Source organism: Lytechinus variegatus, chromosome 6, assembly GCF_018143015.1.
Source record: "Lytechinus variegatus isolate NC3 chromosome 6, Lvar_3.0, whole genome shotgun sequence".
NCBI lineage: Eukaryota > Metazoa > Echinodermata > Echinoidea > Temnopleuroida > Toxopneustidae > Lytechinus > Lytechinus variegatus.
This window is the reverse complement of record NC_054745.1, coordinates 12,083,639-12,102,073: the sequence shown is the minus strand read 5'-3', so window position 1 is coordinate 12,102,073 and position 18,435 is coordinate 12,083,639. Positions and strand designations below refer to the sequence as shown.

At 35.7% G+C, this 18,435-nt stretch overlaps 1 protein-coding gene across 2 annotated transcripts in view; it reads right to left on the bottom strand.

Annotated features, from left to right (window-relative positions):
• Positions 1-16,383, bottom strand: part of LOC121417010 (crk-like protein) — a 28,239-nt gene extending 11,856 nt beyond the window's left edge. The window contains exons 1-4 of one of the 2 annotated variants that reach the window (XM_041610549.1): positions 15,967-16,383; positions 13,323-13,442; positions 9,760-9,901; positions 3,954-4,019 (exon numbers count right to left, since the gene is read on the bottom strand). In XM_041610549.1, coding sequence (XP_041466483.1) covers positions 3,954-4,019; positions 9,760-9,901; positions 13,323-13,442; positions 15,967-16,019 — 381 coding nt within the window. In that variant the 5' untranslated portion in view covers positions 16,020-16,383. The remainder of the gene's footprint in view (positions 1-3,953; positions 4,020-9,759; positions 9,902-13,322; positions 13,443-15,966) is intronic. The other variant, XM_041610550.1, reaches the window with a different exon arrangement.
• Between the last annotated feature and the right edge of the window lie 2,052 nt (positions 16,384-18,435).

Genomic DNA, 18,435 nt, shown 5'->3' with positions numbered 1-18,435 from the left:
AGCCGGGGTTAACGCCTTGACCCCGGACGATCCCACAGCTCATGAATATTGAAGATTTTGCCACACAGAGCATGATTGACATGCAATTTCGACTTCTGTGATTGGCTAGTGCTTACATGTAGCCCCACTTTTCCTTAGCTCAGTTTCGTTTCACACTGCATCTCTTACCACTGCAATTGTGGTGTTAGCACCGCAATAAGCCGGCTAACCCTGCATTTTTGCAGGACCAGATACATGTACATATAGTACCTACTATTTACAATGTACCGTGCTAGCCCACTTTGCTAAAAATGTAGTGTGAAACCCAATTAAGTGGGGCTAAGACCCCCCCCCTCCCTTACCTCACCAATTCCCTGGAGTTATTGGAAAATATGTGCAGTGTGAAAAGCATATGTAGAGCTCTTATGGACCGATAGTGTCAACTCATTCATGAAATACAAATCAATTCCAAAGCAAGAGTGTCAAAATAAAATGCAATGAATGAATGATACATACAGAAGAGCAAAAATCCAACCAAAAATCTCGGCTTTTTTGAGCTGGGAAAGTTAAATCAAATCAAAGGATATTACATGTAAATATTGATACAATGATTGTTGAGTCCTCATCTGTCTAGATAGACAAACCCTACTACAGTAGTGTACGCAGGGGGTGGTTACAGGGGTTCAACCCCCCCCCCTTGATTTTTTTTATATCCCAAAGCACCCCCCCCAAAAAAAAAAAAATAAAAAAATAAAATAAATAAAATAAAAAAATAAATAAATAAATAAATGAATAAATGAAATAAAATAAATAAAAAAAAATTAAAATAAAATTTAAAGAAAATTGTGGTGAAGACTTTTTTTTTGGGGTTGTCAACATTTCATTCAGCTTGAACCTACCCCCCCCCCCTCAAGAATCCTGCATACGCTACTTACCTACTTCAATGCACATACAAGTACATGAATGCAGAGTTGCCAACCCTTACGGCATATTAATGAGTTGTGGTCTAATGTAAATTCAGTGTTTACTTCCCGATTCAATGACTGAGAGACTTTTGTTTGTTTGTCTCACAAGAAAACATTTGGTTGAGCCGCTTGGTTTACATTGCAATTTCTGATCTGATTAATATTGCGCAATGGTTGTCATCTCTGCATATGGATATTAGACCAACTGGTTTTATGAGACGAAATGGTCATCTATAGACGAAATGAATTGATGATTTGACCAAATGGTTACTGAGAGCGCGAACTGCAACTTTGGAGCTGGCCCTCTCTGTGATCTGAAAGATTTTTTCACCCTGTACCCATCCGCATACATTCGTAATTCAGAAGCTTCGTTATTCCGAAGGTTCGGATATTCTGAAGGTTGGTTATTCCGAAGAAGGTTCGTATATCCGAAGGTTACATGTACTTATTCCAAAGGTTCGTTAGTCCGAAAACAAAATGAGGTTCGTAAATCCGAAAACGAAATGAGGTTCGTAATTCCGAAGGTTCATTAGTCTGAAAACGAAATGATTAACGAACCTAATTTCGTTTTCGGACTAACGAACCTTCGGAACAACGAACCTTATTTCATTTTCGGATTAACGAACCTTCAGAACATCGAACCTTATTTTGTATTCGGATTATCGAACCTTCGGAATAACGCCACAAATGTTTGGATTAACAAACCCCTTTACGTTTTCGGATTAACGAACATCGAGGTAGAAGCAATTTACGTGTTTCAGATTACGAACCTTCGGAATTACGAAGTGTAACCGTACCCACCATATTTGGGCAATTTTCATTACTCTAGCAAAAATGTATGTGAAACAAAGGAAAATAATAAAAAAATCTTTGCGCCTAAAAGGTCTAATATAACTGTGAACGGCAAAAAAAAAAGGGAAATCAAATATACATGTAGATGAAAAAGAATTATTAGGAAGCAGCCAAACAATGATTTTACAGTTTACATGTAAAAGCAGAAGTGTTGGAACAGAAGAAGCATGCAGGCTGCTAAGTTTTAGTTTCAATATCATGCATGCACATTTATTTTGTCATGCTACTCAGTACCGGTAGTTGCAATTCCGAGAAATCTATTTGGCTTTCTAATGCATTACATACATACATGTATCAGCCTCAAAAGGGGTCATTTACAATTTTGCATATTAAAGGTATTGTTTAACTTTGTGAGCAGCCGATTTAAAAAATTCTCAAACCAAGATGAAACATGTGTACAAGTGCATGTATTAGAACTAATAAACCCTGAAAACAACCATTATTGAGAATAAAAAGCTAAAACTACAAGGCAAACCCCGATTTTGTGAATAGGCGTCTTATAGACACCTAACTAGTACACAGTGTATGGGATGAAATTAAGATGGTGTTTCAAGTCACTTTATATTTCAATTTTTGAAGCACTAAATAATCATTTTCGAACGCAATTTTTTCTGGGATTCATTTTTGGAACATATCACAGACACAAGTGACAAGTGTGACCTTCTAGCTCAGATTTTTTAAAAGTCAAACCAATGTTAACCAATCACTTTAAGAGTAATTTTCACAACTTACTTAAGCTGCCTACATATATGTAATAAGCACCGCTACATCAATCTAAGAGACCGTTCTCATTACGCTTTCTAAAATGAGTTTACTGGAAACCAGTTTGGAAGATCGCTTTGCTAGCGTTCCCATTTGATCACACTAAAGTGGTTTTCAAAATCACTTCACGTATGCGATCTTGTTGCTATGGAAACGCTCTCAGTGGGGTGACACATTTTGGGCGAAAATTGAAACCGCAGCGAAGGCATTCTACACCTGCCGTGTGGAGTGGCGCGCTCAAAATGTGCGAAGATCGCTTCCCAAAGAATGGTTGTGTCGTCACTTACGCTAAAACCAGTTTAACGTGGCAAAGCGATCTTGAAAAATAAATCGTGAGAGGTTTCATGAACCGGTTTGGAAGATCGCTTTGATCGTTCTCATTACACGTTAAACTGGTTTCCAACTAGATTTAGGAAGGTAGTGAGAACGGTGTCTAAAACTCGAAAGGGGAAGTCCACCCTGAAAAAAAAGTTTGTCATAAACATACCAGAAATAATAATAAAACATACTGATGAATTTTTGAGAAAAATCCATGAAAGATTAAGAAATATAAAAAGAGATGAAAAATCTGGAGAGTGTTAAAAAAGCTGAAATACATGTAGTAATAGCTCCATACATGTATTTCAAATGTATGTACAGAGGAAGGCTAAAATATGCTAAAATCAAAGCTGATCATCATTAAAGGCTGAAAAAGACTGCTGGAATATCACTCCCCTACAAAAGAGGCAAAGTTACCATAAATCTTTAAAAGGAAAATTAAGCCTGGCAAAAAGTTTACTGTAAAATAGCAGAAAAAATCATCATGAAATATTGGCAAAGGTTTGAGGAAAATCCATCAAAGAATATCAAAGTTTTTATAATTCAAATTATTTTATTTGTGATGACATATGCAAGCAGATTGAACATACATAAATGTAATTTTCTCAGAAAATTGAAAATGATTTTTACTGTATCTTCAATATTTTAATATTCAATACAGAAATGATTCACAACCGCTCCTAAAAATAAAATATAAAGTCATCACAAACCATCAAAAAAGAATGTAAATTTTATATTAATAATGTATATGGGGCAGCTACGGGTTTATGTCGTCACAAAATTTGAAACTCAAATAACTTTCGTAATCTTTAATAAATTTTCCTTAAACCTTCACCAATGTCTTTTATTATTTTTCTGTTATTTTCACACACAAAAAAAGTTTTCGTCAGGGTGCACTTCCCCTTTAATGAAACAAGCCTTGTATGAACATTAATACATGTAATAACGATATTGTGTAAAAGCAGCAAAGTGATTTTACTAGTACATTGCAGCTACAGATTATTAGCATTAGCAATGTGCCATGCAAGCATGCACTCAGGCAAGGTATGATGGGAAGGGGTAGGGGAACCCCCTTACCTTCTCTTGTGATGTCGGTGCTGGGGACTGTGGTGGGGGCTGAGCCACCATCTGTCTCTTAGGACACTGATGGGAATGAACATCAATAGCATACATTGTTAGGATTAAAATATCAGTGTGAACGGGTGACAAACGTAGGCACACAATATCATTGTGATAGGCCCCATTCACATTAACAAAAACTTAAATGCCATTTGCCTGTTAGGACACTACTAAAGAGGAATTAACAAATATTTTTTTTCCGAATACATGGTCTAACTCTTGTGCTGAAATTATGGAAAGCCAAATGTGTCAAAATTTTATGTTTACTGTGCTTTTTCCTGATTCAACGATGGTGAAGACAATCATCTACATATATTTATACTTCCTACACAATTATGAATGATTTGAGAGCCAAATGGGCTGAAATATGATATCGCTACTGTTAGCGATTTATCTAACAATTGGCCATCCATACTTTTAACCACAATGAACATATGTACAGAAACTCATTGGCCGACATCTGAAGTCGTGTTTAACTTAAACTCAGGTTTAAAGTTGTGGTATAAGTATGGATGGCCAATTGTTAAATAAATCGCTATAAACAGTAGCAATATCATAATTCAGCCCATTTGGCTCTCAAATCGTTCATAATCAGTGAGACAGTTCTTTACTACATGTAGTACAATTTAGTCCATACATGTATTTCCCTGGGTTTATTACATTTGCAGACAAGGACAATACCCCCAGTCTCTATGAATGGTAAATCTATCATGTTGAATTTGAATGCATAAATCAGTGAGAGTATTTATATTTTCAGAGCAAAATCTTGCAATAAGATACTGAATTACAGAAAGCAAAAATTCTAAATCATTAAATATTTTCAAAAATAGGTATTAAATCTGTTGGATAAAATTGATATTTTAAACGTTTCCTACATGTTGGTACAGGCTTATATTTTTTCTCTTTTTTTGTGTGTTTTTTCTTCCATGTCTTATTTGCAATTATTTATCTTGAGAATATATTCTCAAATAATTTTTGCATGGCTGGCCATGCAAATCATCACAATCATATGGTAATTTTTACGTTTTTGTACATGGTTTTGGAAATACATGTAAGTGGGGGAGAGGGTTGAAGCCCCCCCCACGGCCCCTGCTTGACGGACCATTGAACATTCGCACCAATGCCTTCGTCTGGCAATTGCAACTTTTGTGCCAAGGTTTAAGCAACTTGTTGGTGACAGTGTCCTTTTTCCCATTGAAAGTGATTGGGAGACTGACACCCTTACTAGAGTCTACAACAGACATGCTCTATTATTCATTCTACTTTGACTATACAAAATATTGATACTTCAAGACATAAAATTTGTCTCCTCAATTACCAGGTATGAATACATGTACTGTAGGTACAATCTAAATTCCTTTTAACAAAGTACTACTACAATTTTGTTATCATTAATATTGACTCTCGGTATTTTGAAATTTTTTATAATTTTGCCTGTGTTCCATACATGTATGAAACTGTTAGAAATTTGTTGGATTAAATTCTCCCAAAATATGGGCCAGATTGAACAAGAGAGCATCTAGGACCCGACCGCAAAGTTCTCTGGCGCTCCGCGCACATGTTTTGTCTTTAGAAGTATCCACTTCACCCTGGCCCTTTCAGGTTTGCTTGGAGTCTCATCTGGCCCTTCAAAGAAAAAGTTTGAGAACCCCTGTACATGTACTACCGGTATTCAGTATATTATTGTAAGAGAGGGACAAGATAATTTTCAGAGTCAGACAATGCCAATTACACCTTTATGAATCTCATATTACACAGTAAAATAAACATGTACATCCTGTTGCATCAAACTTTTACCATAAAAAATCTAGCAAATAATCATTACTAATTAAAGGGGAATTAAACCTTTGGAACAAATAGGCTTGTGTAGAAACAGAAAAATCAAAGAATAAAGAAAGTTTGAGAAAAATCGGACAAATAGTGAGAAAGTTATGAGCATTTGAATATTGCAATCACTAATGCTATGGAGATCCTCATATTGGCAATGCGACAAGGATGTGTGATGTCACTGATGAACAACTTTCCCTTTGGTGGACTATAAAATACCATCAAAATGTCTCTTTTGCTTATTCTTATGATGATACATACTCTTTATCCATGATGTATTCTTAAAGAATATGTATTACATGCCCTCATGTAGACAGAACACATGATTTATGGATAGATGTGATAAAAGAGGCAATTCAAGTGAAATATATACTAAAGTAATGGGGAGAGTTGTTCACAAGTGACATCACACATCTTTGTCACATTGCCAATTTGCTATCTCCATAGCATAATTAGTGATCGCAATATTCAAATGCTCATAACTTTCTCACTATTTGTCAGTTTTTTCTCAAACTTTTGTTGATCTGTTTCTTTGATTTTTCTGTTTTCACACAAGCTATCTTGTTCCAAAGGTTTCATTCTCCTTTAATGCATTAAAAAAATGCCAGTTTTTCTTTTCAACAGGCCTAAAGAGACCTCCAATACAATAGTTCTGCTACATGTACATTATGCACATTGTATACAGGTATTCTTACATGTATATTATTCCATTTAAAATGGATTTGGTCTGTTCCGACTCAAATTTCCATTCAAGCGTTATAATTATGAATACAGTTGTGATTAATTAATTCTTTCAATCAACTAAGGATATACATCAATGTCATTTTTCAAATTGATAACGGGAAAAATTACAATCATGTCAAATTGTAAAGTCCATCTAGGGACCGTTTCATCAAGATTTTTGTCCGACAAGTTGTCAGATCTGACATCTTTCCTTGATTTTGATTGGCTGAGAGGCAGTGTTACTATGGTAACTGTCAGATAAAACGTCCGACAAGTCCTTTCATGAAACGCTCCCCAGGACAAAGAGGAGCTGACTGAATTGCCAAGATGATAAAACATGTGCAAGTGCATGTGTATGTATACTGTAGTACTATTCCAACATGCATAATATCTTTGAACAAATTTGGATGTTTTGGCATCATCACTTTCATATATGTACCATAGTACAAGTAGTTTGATTGTAAGGCAGGAACAGAATAAATGATGAGCAGCTTCACTGAATACTGTACATGTATGTAGGTATATAGATCTACATGTACATGTATACCTATACAGTAACAGTTGTGCTCAAAAGTTTGATGGGAAGTTGGGAACCCCACCACAAAATGCACACTTCCATGCGAGTGTCATCATTCTCCTACACAACATTACAATTTATTGAATGCAATATTTTATCACCTGATTTTGCAATTAAATGTCTAAAATATAGCAGAAATTGAACACTTCAAAATAAGCTTATTTTCTGGTGGGGTTCCTTTTTAGCTCCACTGTGTGTGCAAAGCACCACTTGATTATCAATAGTTCTTCTGCATGCACCGATGAAAAATAAAAACAAATTAAATCAAATGTACTGTAACATGTCATCATCCGTATGTACAGTAAAGGTCACATCAACAACTTATCATACGTGTATTACATTGAAAAAAAAAAAAAAACTTGCATGTATTTTTTGTATGTATCATCATGACACACCAAGGGCATCTAGAAAATTCACAGGTAGTCACTTGATATTAAGGCCTTGACCACTTTCACGAATGATAGTTTGTACATAAATGTACATCATCATGATTTACCTCAATTCAGCTGTTTACTATTTTATTTCATACTTCATAATCATAATAATAATACTAATATACAACATTTATAATAAAAATGTTTATATTAAAGCGTTGGATACTATTTCCCCGGCTTTAGCATGGCTATCCTGACGGGCTTGAGAACTAATTCCTACCGGGTACCCATTTACTACACCTGGGTGGAGAGTGGCAAATATACGCCTTGCCAAAGGACGTGTTTCGGTGGGGCTTGAACCCCGGACCTTGTTCATAGTCTGGAGACTTATGCACTGAGCCACAACACCTCTACTTGGAAGGGAAAACTTTTAAAAGCATAGTCAATCCATACCTTTCCTTAAAATATATGAGGGCAAGTCCAAGAATTCGCGCGCGTTACGTATGGGACATTTCAGAGGCTTCAATGACCTGAAAAATAGTGTTAATTGACTTTGATTAGATTGAATACCCTCATGATGGTAGACATCTAGAAGAATAATCATGGAAAAAATGGTGGCATATGACCTCGACCTTGACCTTTTAGAGAGAAAAGATGGGCCGTTACGTATGGGACGCAGAAAAAAGACAATTTTTAAAACAATTTTTACAAGTTGAGAATTCTCTGAAAGTATTTCATTTGACAACTTGTAACTCAGTGTGATAGAAGTCACAATACTCTAGTATATCTAAGGCAAGTTTCATGTCATAAGCCAAATCCCTCTAATTACAGACTCTAATTAAACAAATTAATGACATGTTACGTATGGGACAGTTACGTATGGGACATTTTGTCCCCATAGAGAATGTACACAATTTCCCCCATAATTAAAAAATTGAAATAATTTAAAATATGGAAATAACAAAAGAGTTTCTGTCTTTTAAAATGTTCTATTGAGACATATTTGATATGACTGACAAGGAAATTAGCCATTTCCACATTTTTTCCTTGTTTTTCATGGTTTCATGAATTTCTTATGTATTTCTATTGTTTTTTATTTATTCATATTTTCCATTTTCACAATTTTTTCGCTTCAATTGTTTTCATTACTCAGTATTCATAACAAATCAGTCTTTAAAAACTAAAGAAAAGGTAAATAATCACTTTTTAGAGCACTCTTGAAATTTGTTTTTCTCCATTCACTTTGTACACAAATCTCCCCATTGACATTGTGTGTAAATGTCCCATACGTAACATGTTGTCCCATACGTAACAATTTTTTAATTAACTTTTAATTAAAAAGTAAACTCTATTTTTGAAACTTTTTGGGGTATAACATTTTCATACTTTATAAATTAGAACTTCCCAGAGATGCAACAATACAAGTATTGTATTATGAGAAATAACTTAAAAAAACATCCTCAAAATGTTACGTATGGGACATTCCGTCCTTGGACAAGACCTAATTTGCATAATTAATTAGATGACATCACTTCTTTTCCCCCAAAAGTAATAAGATGTTAGGGGGTCCATGTCCCACCTATGACTAAATCTCACAAGTTTTGTTTTTATTTTCTATGAGTTTTTATAATTGTCCCATACGTAACGCCCATTTTACCAATTATGCAAATTAGGTGCCCCAAATTAGCATAAATATGCATATTATCAAATTTTTCTTAATGAAATTTTAAATTTCAACATTTGGGCTTTCTTACCCCACCAAAGATAACTTCTTAAATCAAAGATGAAATTTTGCCTTCTAGGGTGACCTTTTCTTGGACTTGCCCATGATATCTAGAAAAAGGTAAAAAATCTTGATAATAATCATGAGAAAAAAAACAGTAATAAAGTAAATGATGACAGAAGCCCGTAACACAAAACTTAGCAATGATCGTAGAACATTTTTCTACAATCGATTCCATTGACTACAGTGTACGATCAATCGTGATAATCAAGTGTACGATCAATCACTAACCTTCGTGTTACGGGACTCGGGTGTGTTCTACATGCATGTGCATTGTACATGTAGGCCCCACAGTCCATAGTGTAGACGAAAATGGAATTCACAATAATATGCATCCACAGAATAATATCTAGATCTCAGTAAATCCTAAGAAATGTCACATACAGTAGAGACAAAATGTATCAATTACACTGATTCAAATTATGTTTCTGATCGATAGATTTATTCAAAGATGATTTTTGAAAGATATGAATTACTTACCGGTTCAACTAGGACGGTTGTATCTAGATAATGACCCCGGTAAAAGTTTAGAATGTCAGGTAGCGTTGAGAAAATCTGGTCACCAATCACAAACTGATCCCCTTTTCTCGTGATGATATAATGAGATACTTTACTATTTTCACTGTCAAATATAAAAGGTACAGGAGAGGAAGAATTTTCAAAAGAAAATTTTACATAATAATAAAGACTTTAATCCTCAATTTGATTTGACTAGAGTGATTACTTTACACTTGGTTACTTGGAAGTTGAGACTTGTAGCATTAAGCTGAAGAGCACATCTTGACAAACATGATGCTATTTACAATAATAAGGGGTGTATTTGGGAGGATGGTAACACCAAGTCTGTACAGGCTTTCTTAAATCCTTTTAACCAAATCCACAAGTCATAATGCAACTTTTCAGTTTTTATCAACTTAGGCACAAATACTAAAGACAGACTTAATCTCTTTGCATGCTGAAATAATTTTTTTGGGGGGGATAATAATGACAAATTTCCATGTTATTTTCTTTAATTTAAGACTACCATATTGCACCATTGATACTTTTGCTAATTATTAAGTTTTTATCCAAGAACTATTATAATTTATAAGATTCTCTGAAATGCATGTAATTGTAAAGGAGAAAACTAATTTTTATATTAGAGAATGAAACCTTTGGTACAAGAAAGCTTGTGTGAAATCAGAAAAATCAAAGAAACAGATCAACGAAAGTTTGAGAAAAATCAGACAAATAATGAGAAAGTTATGAGCATTTGAATATTGCGATCACATTGGCAATGCGATAATCATGTGTGATGTCACTTGTGAACAACTCTCCCCATTACAGACCTGCCAACATTTGAAAATGGAAAAAAGGAGTCCACGAATCGCGCGGAAAGCCGAACTCCCAACGGCGGGGGTCAAGGGGCCCGCCTTAGGGCCCCTTGTTGGGTCCAGGGGCAAGGCCCCGGCGGGGGTGCAAGGGGGCGGAGCCCCCATGAAGCTGGAGGACATTTAGGAAATTTCACCTTAAAAACAAGCCTTCTGGAGCCCTTCTTGAGCTTTTTATGCCTTGTCCTTTCTCTGGAGCCTTTCATAAGTGGCTTTTTTGGCACCATGTATTACCTCTCTTGAGTAAGTACAAGTATGGCATAGTTTCTTTCTACTCTCCATAGCCAATTCATGTACCATCAGAGAACTTAATGTTCTTGTGCTCAGGCTTGCTCTCTGCTTAGTTTTGTTCTTTACCACGATGGAAAATACTCTTTCACAGTCACTGTTGCTATGAAAAATTAGCAGAACTGCTTTCATTGTTTTGCATAGGAGGGAGTACTTCTCTGTGTGCCTTGTGATATCCTTAATAGCTCCTATTCTTGTGCCATTTCTCATCGATTCTGTCTGTATTTGAACTTGCAACAATTTCATCAATATCTTGATCTATTTGATAAAGATTAAATTCTTGTTCAAGTTTGTCCATATCTTTGTAAACGTCGCGAAACTTTTGAGTGTGCCCTTTTGCTTTTGGCATCATGGATCATTCACACAGTCATGACAGTTCACAGACTAAAAAAAAATACAGCAGGGGTCTAAAAGTTTGCAAGAATCGGCACTGAAACGGCAGACTTGTAAAATCCAAAGCATTTAGCTCACTAAGCACAAAGCACATATAAAAATATCATGAGAAGATATTAGTTTAAAATGTTACCGTTTCTAAACCCTCAGCTGGCGAAACAATCCATTTCCCACACGGTATTCCAGAACGGTAGTAGTATAGTAGCGGAGGCACGCAAGCGCTGCGCTGCATCGTACCGTATGCATAGAGTTACATTCGCACTACACGCGCTATGAATCCTCGCGATCGCGGGCGAACTGTCCAATGTCAATACACACGATCGCTGTCGGATAAATAGCGCGCTGGCCGTGGCTTGTTGCGCTTCGTATATGCACACACGGAGCACAGGCCCATCACGCGTTCTTATCCATTGAACTCTGAACTCCACGTACGCGCGCGTAGTGCATGCGTTTAATTAACGTTACGCACGGTATATACTACCGTGCGTACGTACGTAAATGTAACATTGAGAGGACTCAGAGAGAGAGAAAGAGAGCCGTAGGCAGATGCAGACGGAAAGTGCGTCATTTCCCAAAGAAAAAAGAAAATCATCTGAAATACAAAGAAAACGGAGTTCTCCGCTTTTGGGCCGCTATAAATTCTGAAAAACGGAGAAACTCCGGAAAACCCGGAGAAGTTGGCAGGCCTGCCATTACTTTATTTAAACTGCCTCTATTATCACATCGATCAGTAGATCGATCATGTGTTCTTTCTATATGTGGGCATGAAATACAGATATCATAAAGGATACATCATGGATAAAGAGTTTGTATCACCATAACAAAAAGCAAAGAGACATTTTGGGGGTATTTTGTAGTCCATCAAAGGGAAAGTTGTTCACATCTGACATCACACATCCTTGTCGCATTGCCAATGGGAGGATCTCCATAGCAATATTCAAATGCTCATAACTTTCTCATTATTTGTCTGATTTTCCTCGAACGTTCTTTGTTCTTATTCTTTGATTTTTGTGTTTCGACATAAGCCTACTTGTTCCAAAGGTTTCATTCAAATTTAATTGTATGAAAGTGCAAAATTGCAACATCACATATTTGGATAGCAGTGATCGTCACTTCTACACTGTACATGAAATGCTTTTTCCTCTTTGATTTCTGTCTTACATGTACAGGTACTGTGTACTTCAAATATATACAACTTATACAGTTGTAAAAAGTTCTAAAGAATATGAAAACTTTGAATTGTTGCAAAGTGATACATTTATGGCTGAAAATATGAATCCCAGTTTGGTATTGGATGTGGATTAATCCAATCCCGCCTGGATTAAGCGGTAGGATATCCATTTCCTCAACAACTGAAATTTTACACTTCAGCACAGAGGGGAAAAAAAATTCTTTTCCAGAATTACATTCTAAGCTCATCGCTTACAACTCACCAGACTAATATCACCAGACTGAAATAGAATTGATATTAGAGCCATGACAATTCCAGTTGCTGGGCTATTCCACGGTTACTCACGTTACATTTGGAGACACCTTGACTCATACTTGGAGCTGTAACTCCATTATTATTGATAGGAACTAAACATCTCCGTATCACAACAAAGTACACAGTCTGACTATCGTTTGTATAAAAACAAAACTTGGGAAATTCTATTATGCTCCTGGCAAATCTTTGGAATGTGTCGGTTACTCACGTTACAGATTTGTCCCAACCGGTGGAATTGCCCTGCTCCTTTTTTAGTTTTGTTTTAGGGGGCAATTTTGGGGCCAACTATACTGGAGCCCCCATGTTGTATTTCTCCCTGCTCTAGCATCTGGTGGGTGTTTCATAAAGCTGTAAGTTTATAAGAACGACCGATGAATCTATCTTACACGCAAAATAACCACCAATGATGCACATTAATGGTCAAGAAAGGATCACCAGTCGTTCTTAAAGTTGTTCTATTGAACTTACGAACAACTTTATGAAACGTCTCCCAGATGGATTCCTACCTAACACAGAGAACGGAGTCTCCTGGACACGTCCGGCTGTCTCGTACGAGGAACGTCCCGGGTCGCTTTTGGATTAGGAGGTTGTCTGTCTCCCCTCGCGTGATACCGCCAAAATGCCATCTAAAGAGGGAGAGCAAAAGGCATTTATAATATTATTAACCAAAAAAAATAAAGAAAATGAAATAGAGAATCTGCGCTAGTGTGCCGCCACTTAATCAAAGATTTTCCCCATCCAGTAACTATGTAGCACAAACTATTTTAATCCATGCAAACGCTGCCAGGTGCGCAGTTCCATTGCAAACGCATGTGAAAATAGTGAGCGTACACGCAACGGCCACACTTAAGGTGCTAAATTTTGAGGAGGCGTTGTCGTATTTTTCATGTTTTTTATTATTTTCCATTGTAGGACTTCCGGATAAAAATGGTGGTCGACACGGGCTCACCAATGTGCCAGTTTTTCGTGAGGACATGTTTTCAAAATCCACGAACATCGCGAAAACCGTGAAAAATCAACTTTTTTAGACTCGTCTCTAAACTACGATATTAAGAAGTATCCTACCGAGAGTGATATTTTTGATGCAAGATACATGTATGGTGATTATGGTTAGAAAATTTCACTTTTTATTCAAAATTTTTTCCATGTCGCTGGATGATTTTGTAGTGTGGGAATGAGTCAGTGAATGTGTGGTGTACATGTCTAGAGTGAGTTGGTGATTTCAGTGATGTATTGCTGAGTGTGCTGAACAGCCACACACACTAACCCTTGGCTGCATACCAATGCAGTTTATTATATACTAGTACTAGTTTATACTCTACTTGTAAAATTGAAAACAGAGGAATGCTTCTTTTATCTAGGCCTCTACATATCACATTAAAGGGCAATCTACCCCCAACAAAAAAGTTGATTTGAATAAAAAGAGAAAAATCCAACATGCATAACAATGAAATTTCATCAAAATCGGATGTACATTGTAAAATAAAAAAGTTATGACATTTCAAAGTTTCAATTAATTTCACAAAACAGTATGCACATCCTGGCTGGTATGCAAATGAGGAGACTATGACATCATCCATTCATTATTTCTTTTGTATTTTATTATATGAAATATTCTCATTTTCTCATTGTCAAGTGATACGAGCAATTCCTGCCTGAATGTGCAGAATTCGCATTGTTTAATACTTCTTCTTCTTCTTATATTGGTTTGAGTGGCGATTAGTCATATTTGACTATTGTCGCCATTTACTCTATTAATAAAAATCTCACTTCTCACATAATAAAATTATTACCAATAATAATTTATACATATGTGAAATATTTTTCATGTGCATCCTTCTAATATGAAAAAGGGATAATTATGGTACAGTTTGCCGTAACTCTAATCAAAATGGCATATAAACAAATCTTCACCAAAAACAAACCGCTAGCTTCAGCTCAGTTCCAACTAGTTGCGCTTGCCCTGTCCTTTCAAGATGCAATCATACCGGTCAGCACGGTACAATGTGCCGATTTTTCGGACGTAAATGCCTAGGTCACCCATGCATAGACGAGGGGGCGCTATATGGTTCAGTCAAAATGAAATACATGTATTGTATGCATAAATCAAAAAATAAAAAAAGAAAAGAAAAACTGAGTGATGGACATCATCGACTGACTCACCTACAATGTAGTTGTGCAATTCACTGTTTTGTGAAAAATAAGCGAAACTTTAAAATGTCATAACTTTCTTACTTTACATCCGATTTTGAAGAAATTTTCAGCACTATGCTTGTATAATTTTTCTCTAGATCTATTCATTCAAGTCAGCATTTTCCTGGGGTGGACTTGACCTTTAAGTGTACATACATGTATGTCGGAAATTACTTTAAAAAAACTTGATCTTTTACATGTGTTAGTTTGGCAGCAGATTCAAGTGAACATTACCTTCTGGGAAATTAATCCTGCTAAGGGTGTGTTCAATGTCAATTTTCAAACTAAAACAGCAAAATGAATCATGACTGAAAATTCAATTACAAATCACCGATACACACATGATCAACGCTGTTCTCTTCAAATTCAGTGTCGAAAATATGTGAAATATAACTTCTAACGCTGTTTATTATACATGTTGATCATCGTTAAATTTCCTGCTTTCGTTAGCGCAGCTTTAGTGAGCATATTGACCCATCACAAGAAAGAGAGCTTTCTCCATTTTATTGTCCTGCCATACACAATAATCACACACTTTTTTCAACACTCAAAAACTAAAACAGTCATGACAGTGTCTGTCAGTAACAAAGTTAGTCTTACTAAGCAAATCAAAGCAATATAAATATGATACACAAATTACAACCAACATTACAGACTGGCATACTCCTGGCTTCCCGATTAATCCTTAATAATCAAAGATCACGTAAATTTAACAAAAAACAAGTTAACTCTGCTGTAAGCTAGAGGACTGACACAATTTTGATAGTGTGGGACTACACACAAGATTTGCTATTTTGGGTGGAGCGAATTTCCTGCTCAACACTACTCAAACGAATCATCTTTCCGATAAACGAAATGCTCTTACGACTTTAATGACATAACAGATCAAATAATTAAGTTCCATTGTGTCATCACAGACAAACGATTTTAACCCGTATCATCAAATTACCAACTTACAAATGTTTATTGTTATCATCATACGGGGTTTTGAGATCGTCTTGGGACGCCATAATTGACGAACCCTCTTCACGTATCGTCCGAATGAGATGGTTTCCTGAAAAGTTCGACCAAAATACACCTTCAACGAATCAAACTATTCCGTTGATCAATAAAACCCCTTCCTGTCAAATTCGAGAAGAGTCTTCATCGATGCCGAAATCGTGATGAAAAACCGACGTTGAAAATCTTGACTCGCAAAAGTCAGAAGGCAGAAGTCCCTGACATGACAGTCCATTCACACACACACACGTACATGTACACAAACGCTATTTAGCCATTAGTTCCAGGAAGTTCGAGAAGTCCAATAGAAACTGTGTGTGTTATTTCTGTCAAACTTCAATACAGGCCACTTAGCCAAAATAGCACGGCCGTCTATGACGTGACGGGTTTCATGGGTAAAATAGAGGGCGTTATACACATCACTTCGTGGGGATATATTTTTGGAAAAACCTAAATACAAGTATAACCAAAGACAGAGTGTAAATCAGAGGGGGAGGAAGAGGGGTAGTCATACCCCCCCCCAAAAAAAAAATAGAGATCAAGGGGGGAGAGGATAAAGATACTGGTGCTGAAAAAATGGGAAGCTATAAAATATTTATGTAATATTGGATGGCTCAAAAAAGGGTATATTCCCCGGTATATACCAAGAGTTTCGGCAAATATTCCAAGAACTAAAGCCATCCAATATTGTTTATTTCTTTATTTTATCTTATTTTTTATTCATAAAATGTACTTATAAAAGGGGACCTTCATCCTACAAACTCTGCTTTTTAGTTGGTCCCCTTCTCTTTCGATTTCATAGTATTATTGTATTATAAAATGATTTAAATGTTATATTTTTCAAATATGTATACTGAACTATCATTCATGTAAAATGATTGAAAGAGAAAATAAATGAATTGAATTGAAAAAAAATTAATTGAATATATTATCATCTATCCCAAGCATCTGCACTCTAACAGTAAATCGTGATATGTTATTTTACGAAGCTCTTAGCTGTAAAAAGTATATGGACCAACTTTTTAAACCCCTCTCATTAGTCTTCAGGGGCCGATTGCACGAAAGGGTCTTTCAAAGGACCGTCTTTCGTGTCGCCCATCTTTTATGATGCCCTGTATGTGGGATATTTCTGAAATGCATGATAGACAATTAAAATTTGTTAGCTAGCATTTAAATCAATTTGTAGACAATTTCATGATATATCACATCATTTTGTAAACAAATATTTGTTTACATTAACGGATGAATGAAATATGTTTGCAGGTAATTTATTTAAAATGCGTTCCACATGGCGCATCATAATAAATGGGCGACACGAAAGACGGTTCTTGCAAAGACCCTTTCGTGCAATCGGCCCCAGTCGACTTTCCTCTGTAGTACTGCAAAGTATAACGAATATGACCTCGAGTTTGATTAAAAGCCAAGTCCACCCCAGAAAAATGATGATTTGAATTATAGAGAATAATCAAAGTAGCAAAGCGCTGACAATTTCATCAAAACCAGATGTAAAATAAGAAAGTTATGACATTTTTAAGTTCCACTTATTTTCACAAAACAGTGATATGTACAACTCAGTTGCAAGCAATATGTGATCGTCGATGATGTCCCTCACAATTTCTTTGTTTTCTATTTTTTGAATTAGGCAATGTTTCATTTTTTACAGATTCAACAATGAGGACCAACTAGACGTAGCCATTTAATATTAAACAATGCTAATTCCACCGTGATGTTCAGGGCGGAATTAATTGTTGTTTCACTTGACAATGAGGAGAAAATTAGAATATTTCATATTTCACATAATAAAATACATAAGAAATATTGAGTGGATGACGTCATCAGTCTCCTCATTTGCATACCGACCATGATGTGCATATAACTGTTTTGTGAAATTAAGCGAAACTTTTAAAATGTCATTTTACATCTGATTTTGATGAAATTTTCAGTGTAATTATATTTGATGAACTTTTCTCTTTTTATTCACATCAACTTTTTGTTGGGGTGGAGTCCACCCCAACCAAAAATTTTAGGTGCTAAAATATCTCAAGTGTGCAAAATTTCATGAAAATGACATGGATATCATTTCAACTGTGTATCGCTAAACATTCTATAAAGATTATTGCGTAAATTTGTCTGTGTATATACACAAACAAAAAAGTAAGTCCCCTAAATAAAATTGCTGTACACTCTAAAAATTCGAATGTTAAATCAACATTTGAAAGGTTGGAGCAGTGACAACCTTTTCCAAATGTTACATCCAACATTGTATAAAGCTGAATCCAACATTTTAAATGGTGGGTAGAACCATTTAAAGGGGAATCCAACCCAAATAAAGACTTGTTTTTATAAGAAAAAGAAAAATCAGACAAGTTAATAGGTGAAAGTTTGAACAATATTGGACAAACAACAAGAAAGTTATGAATTTTTAAA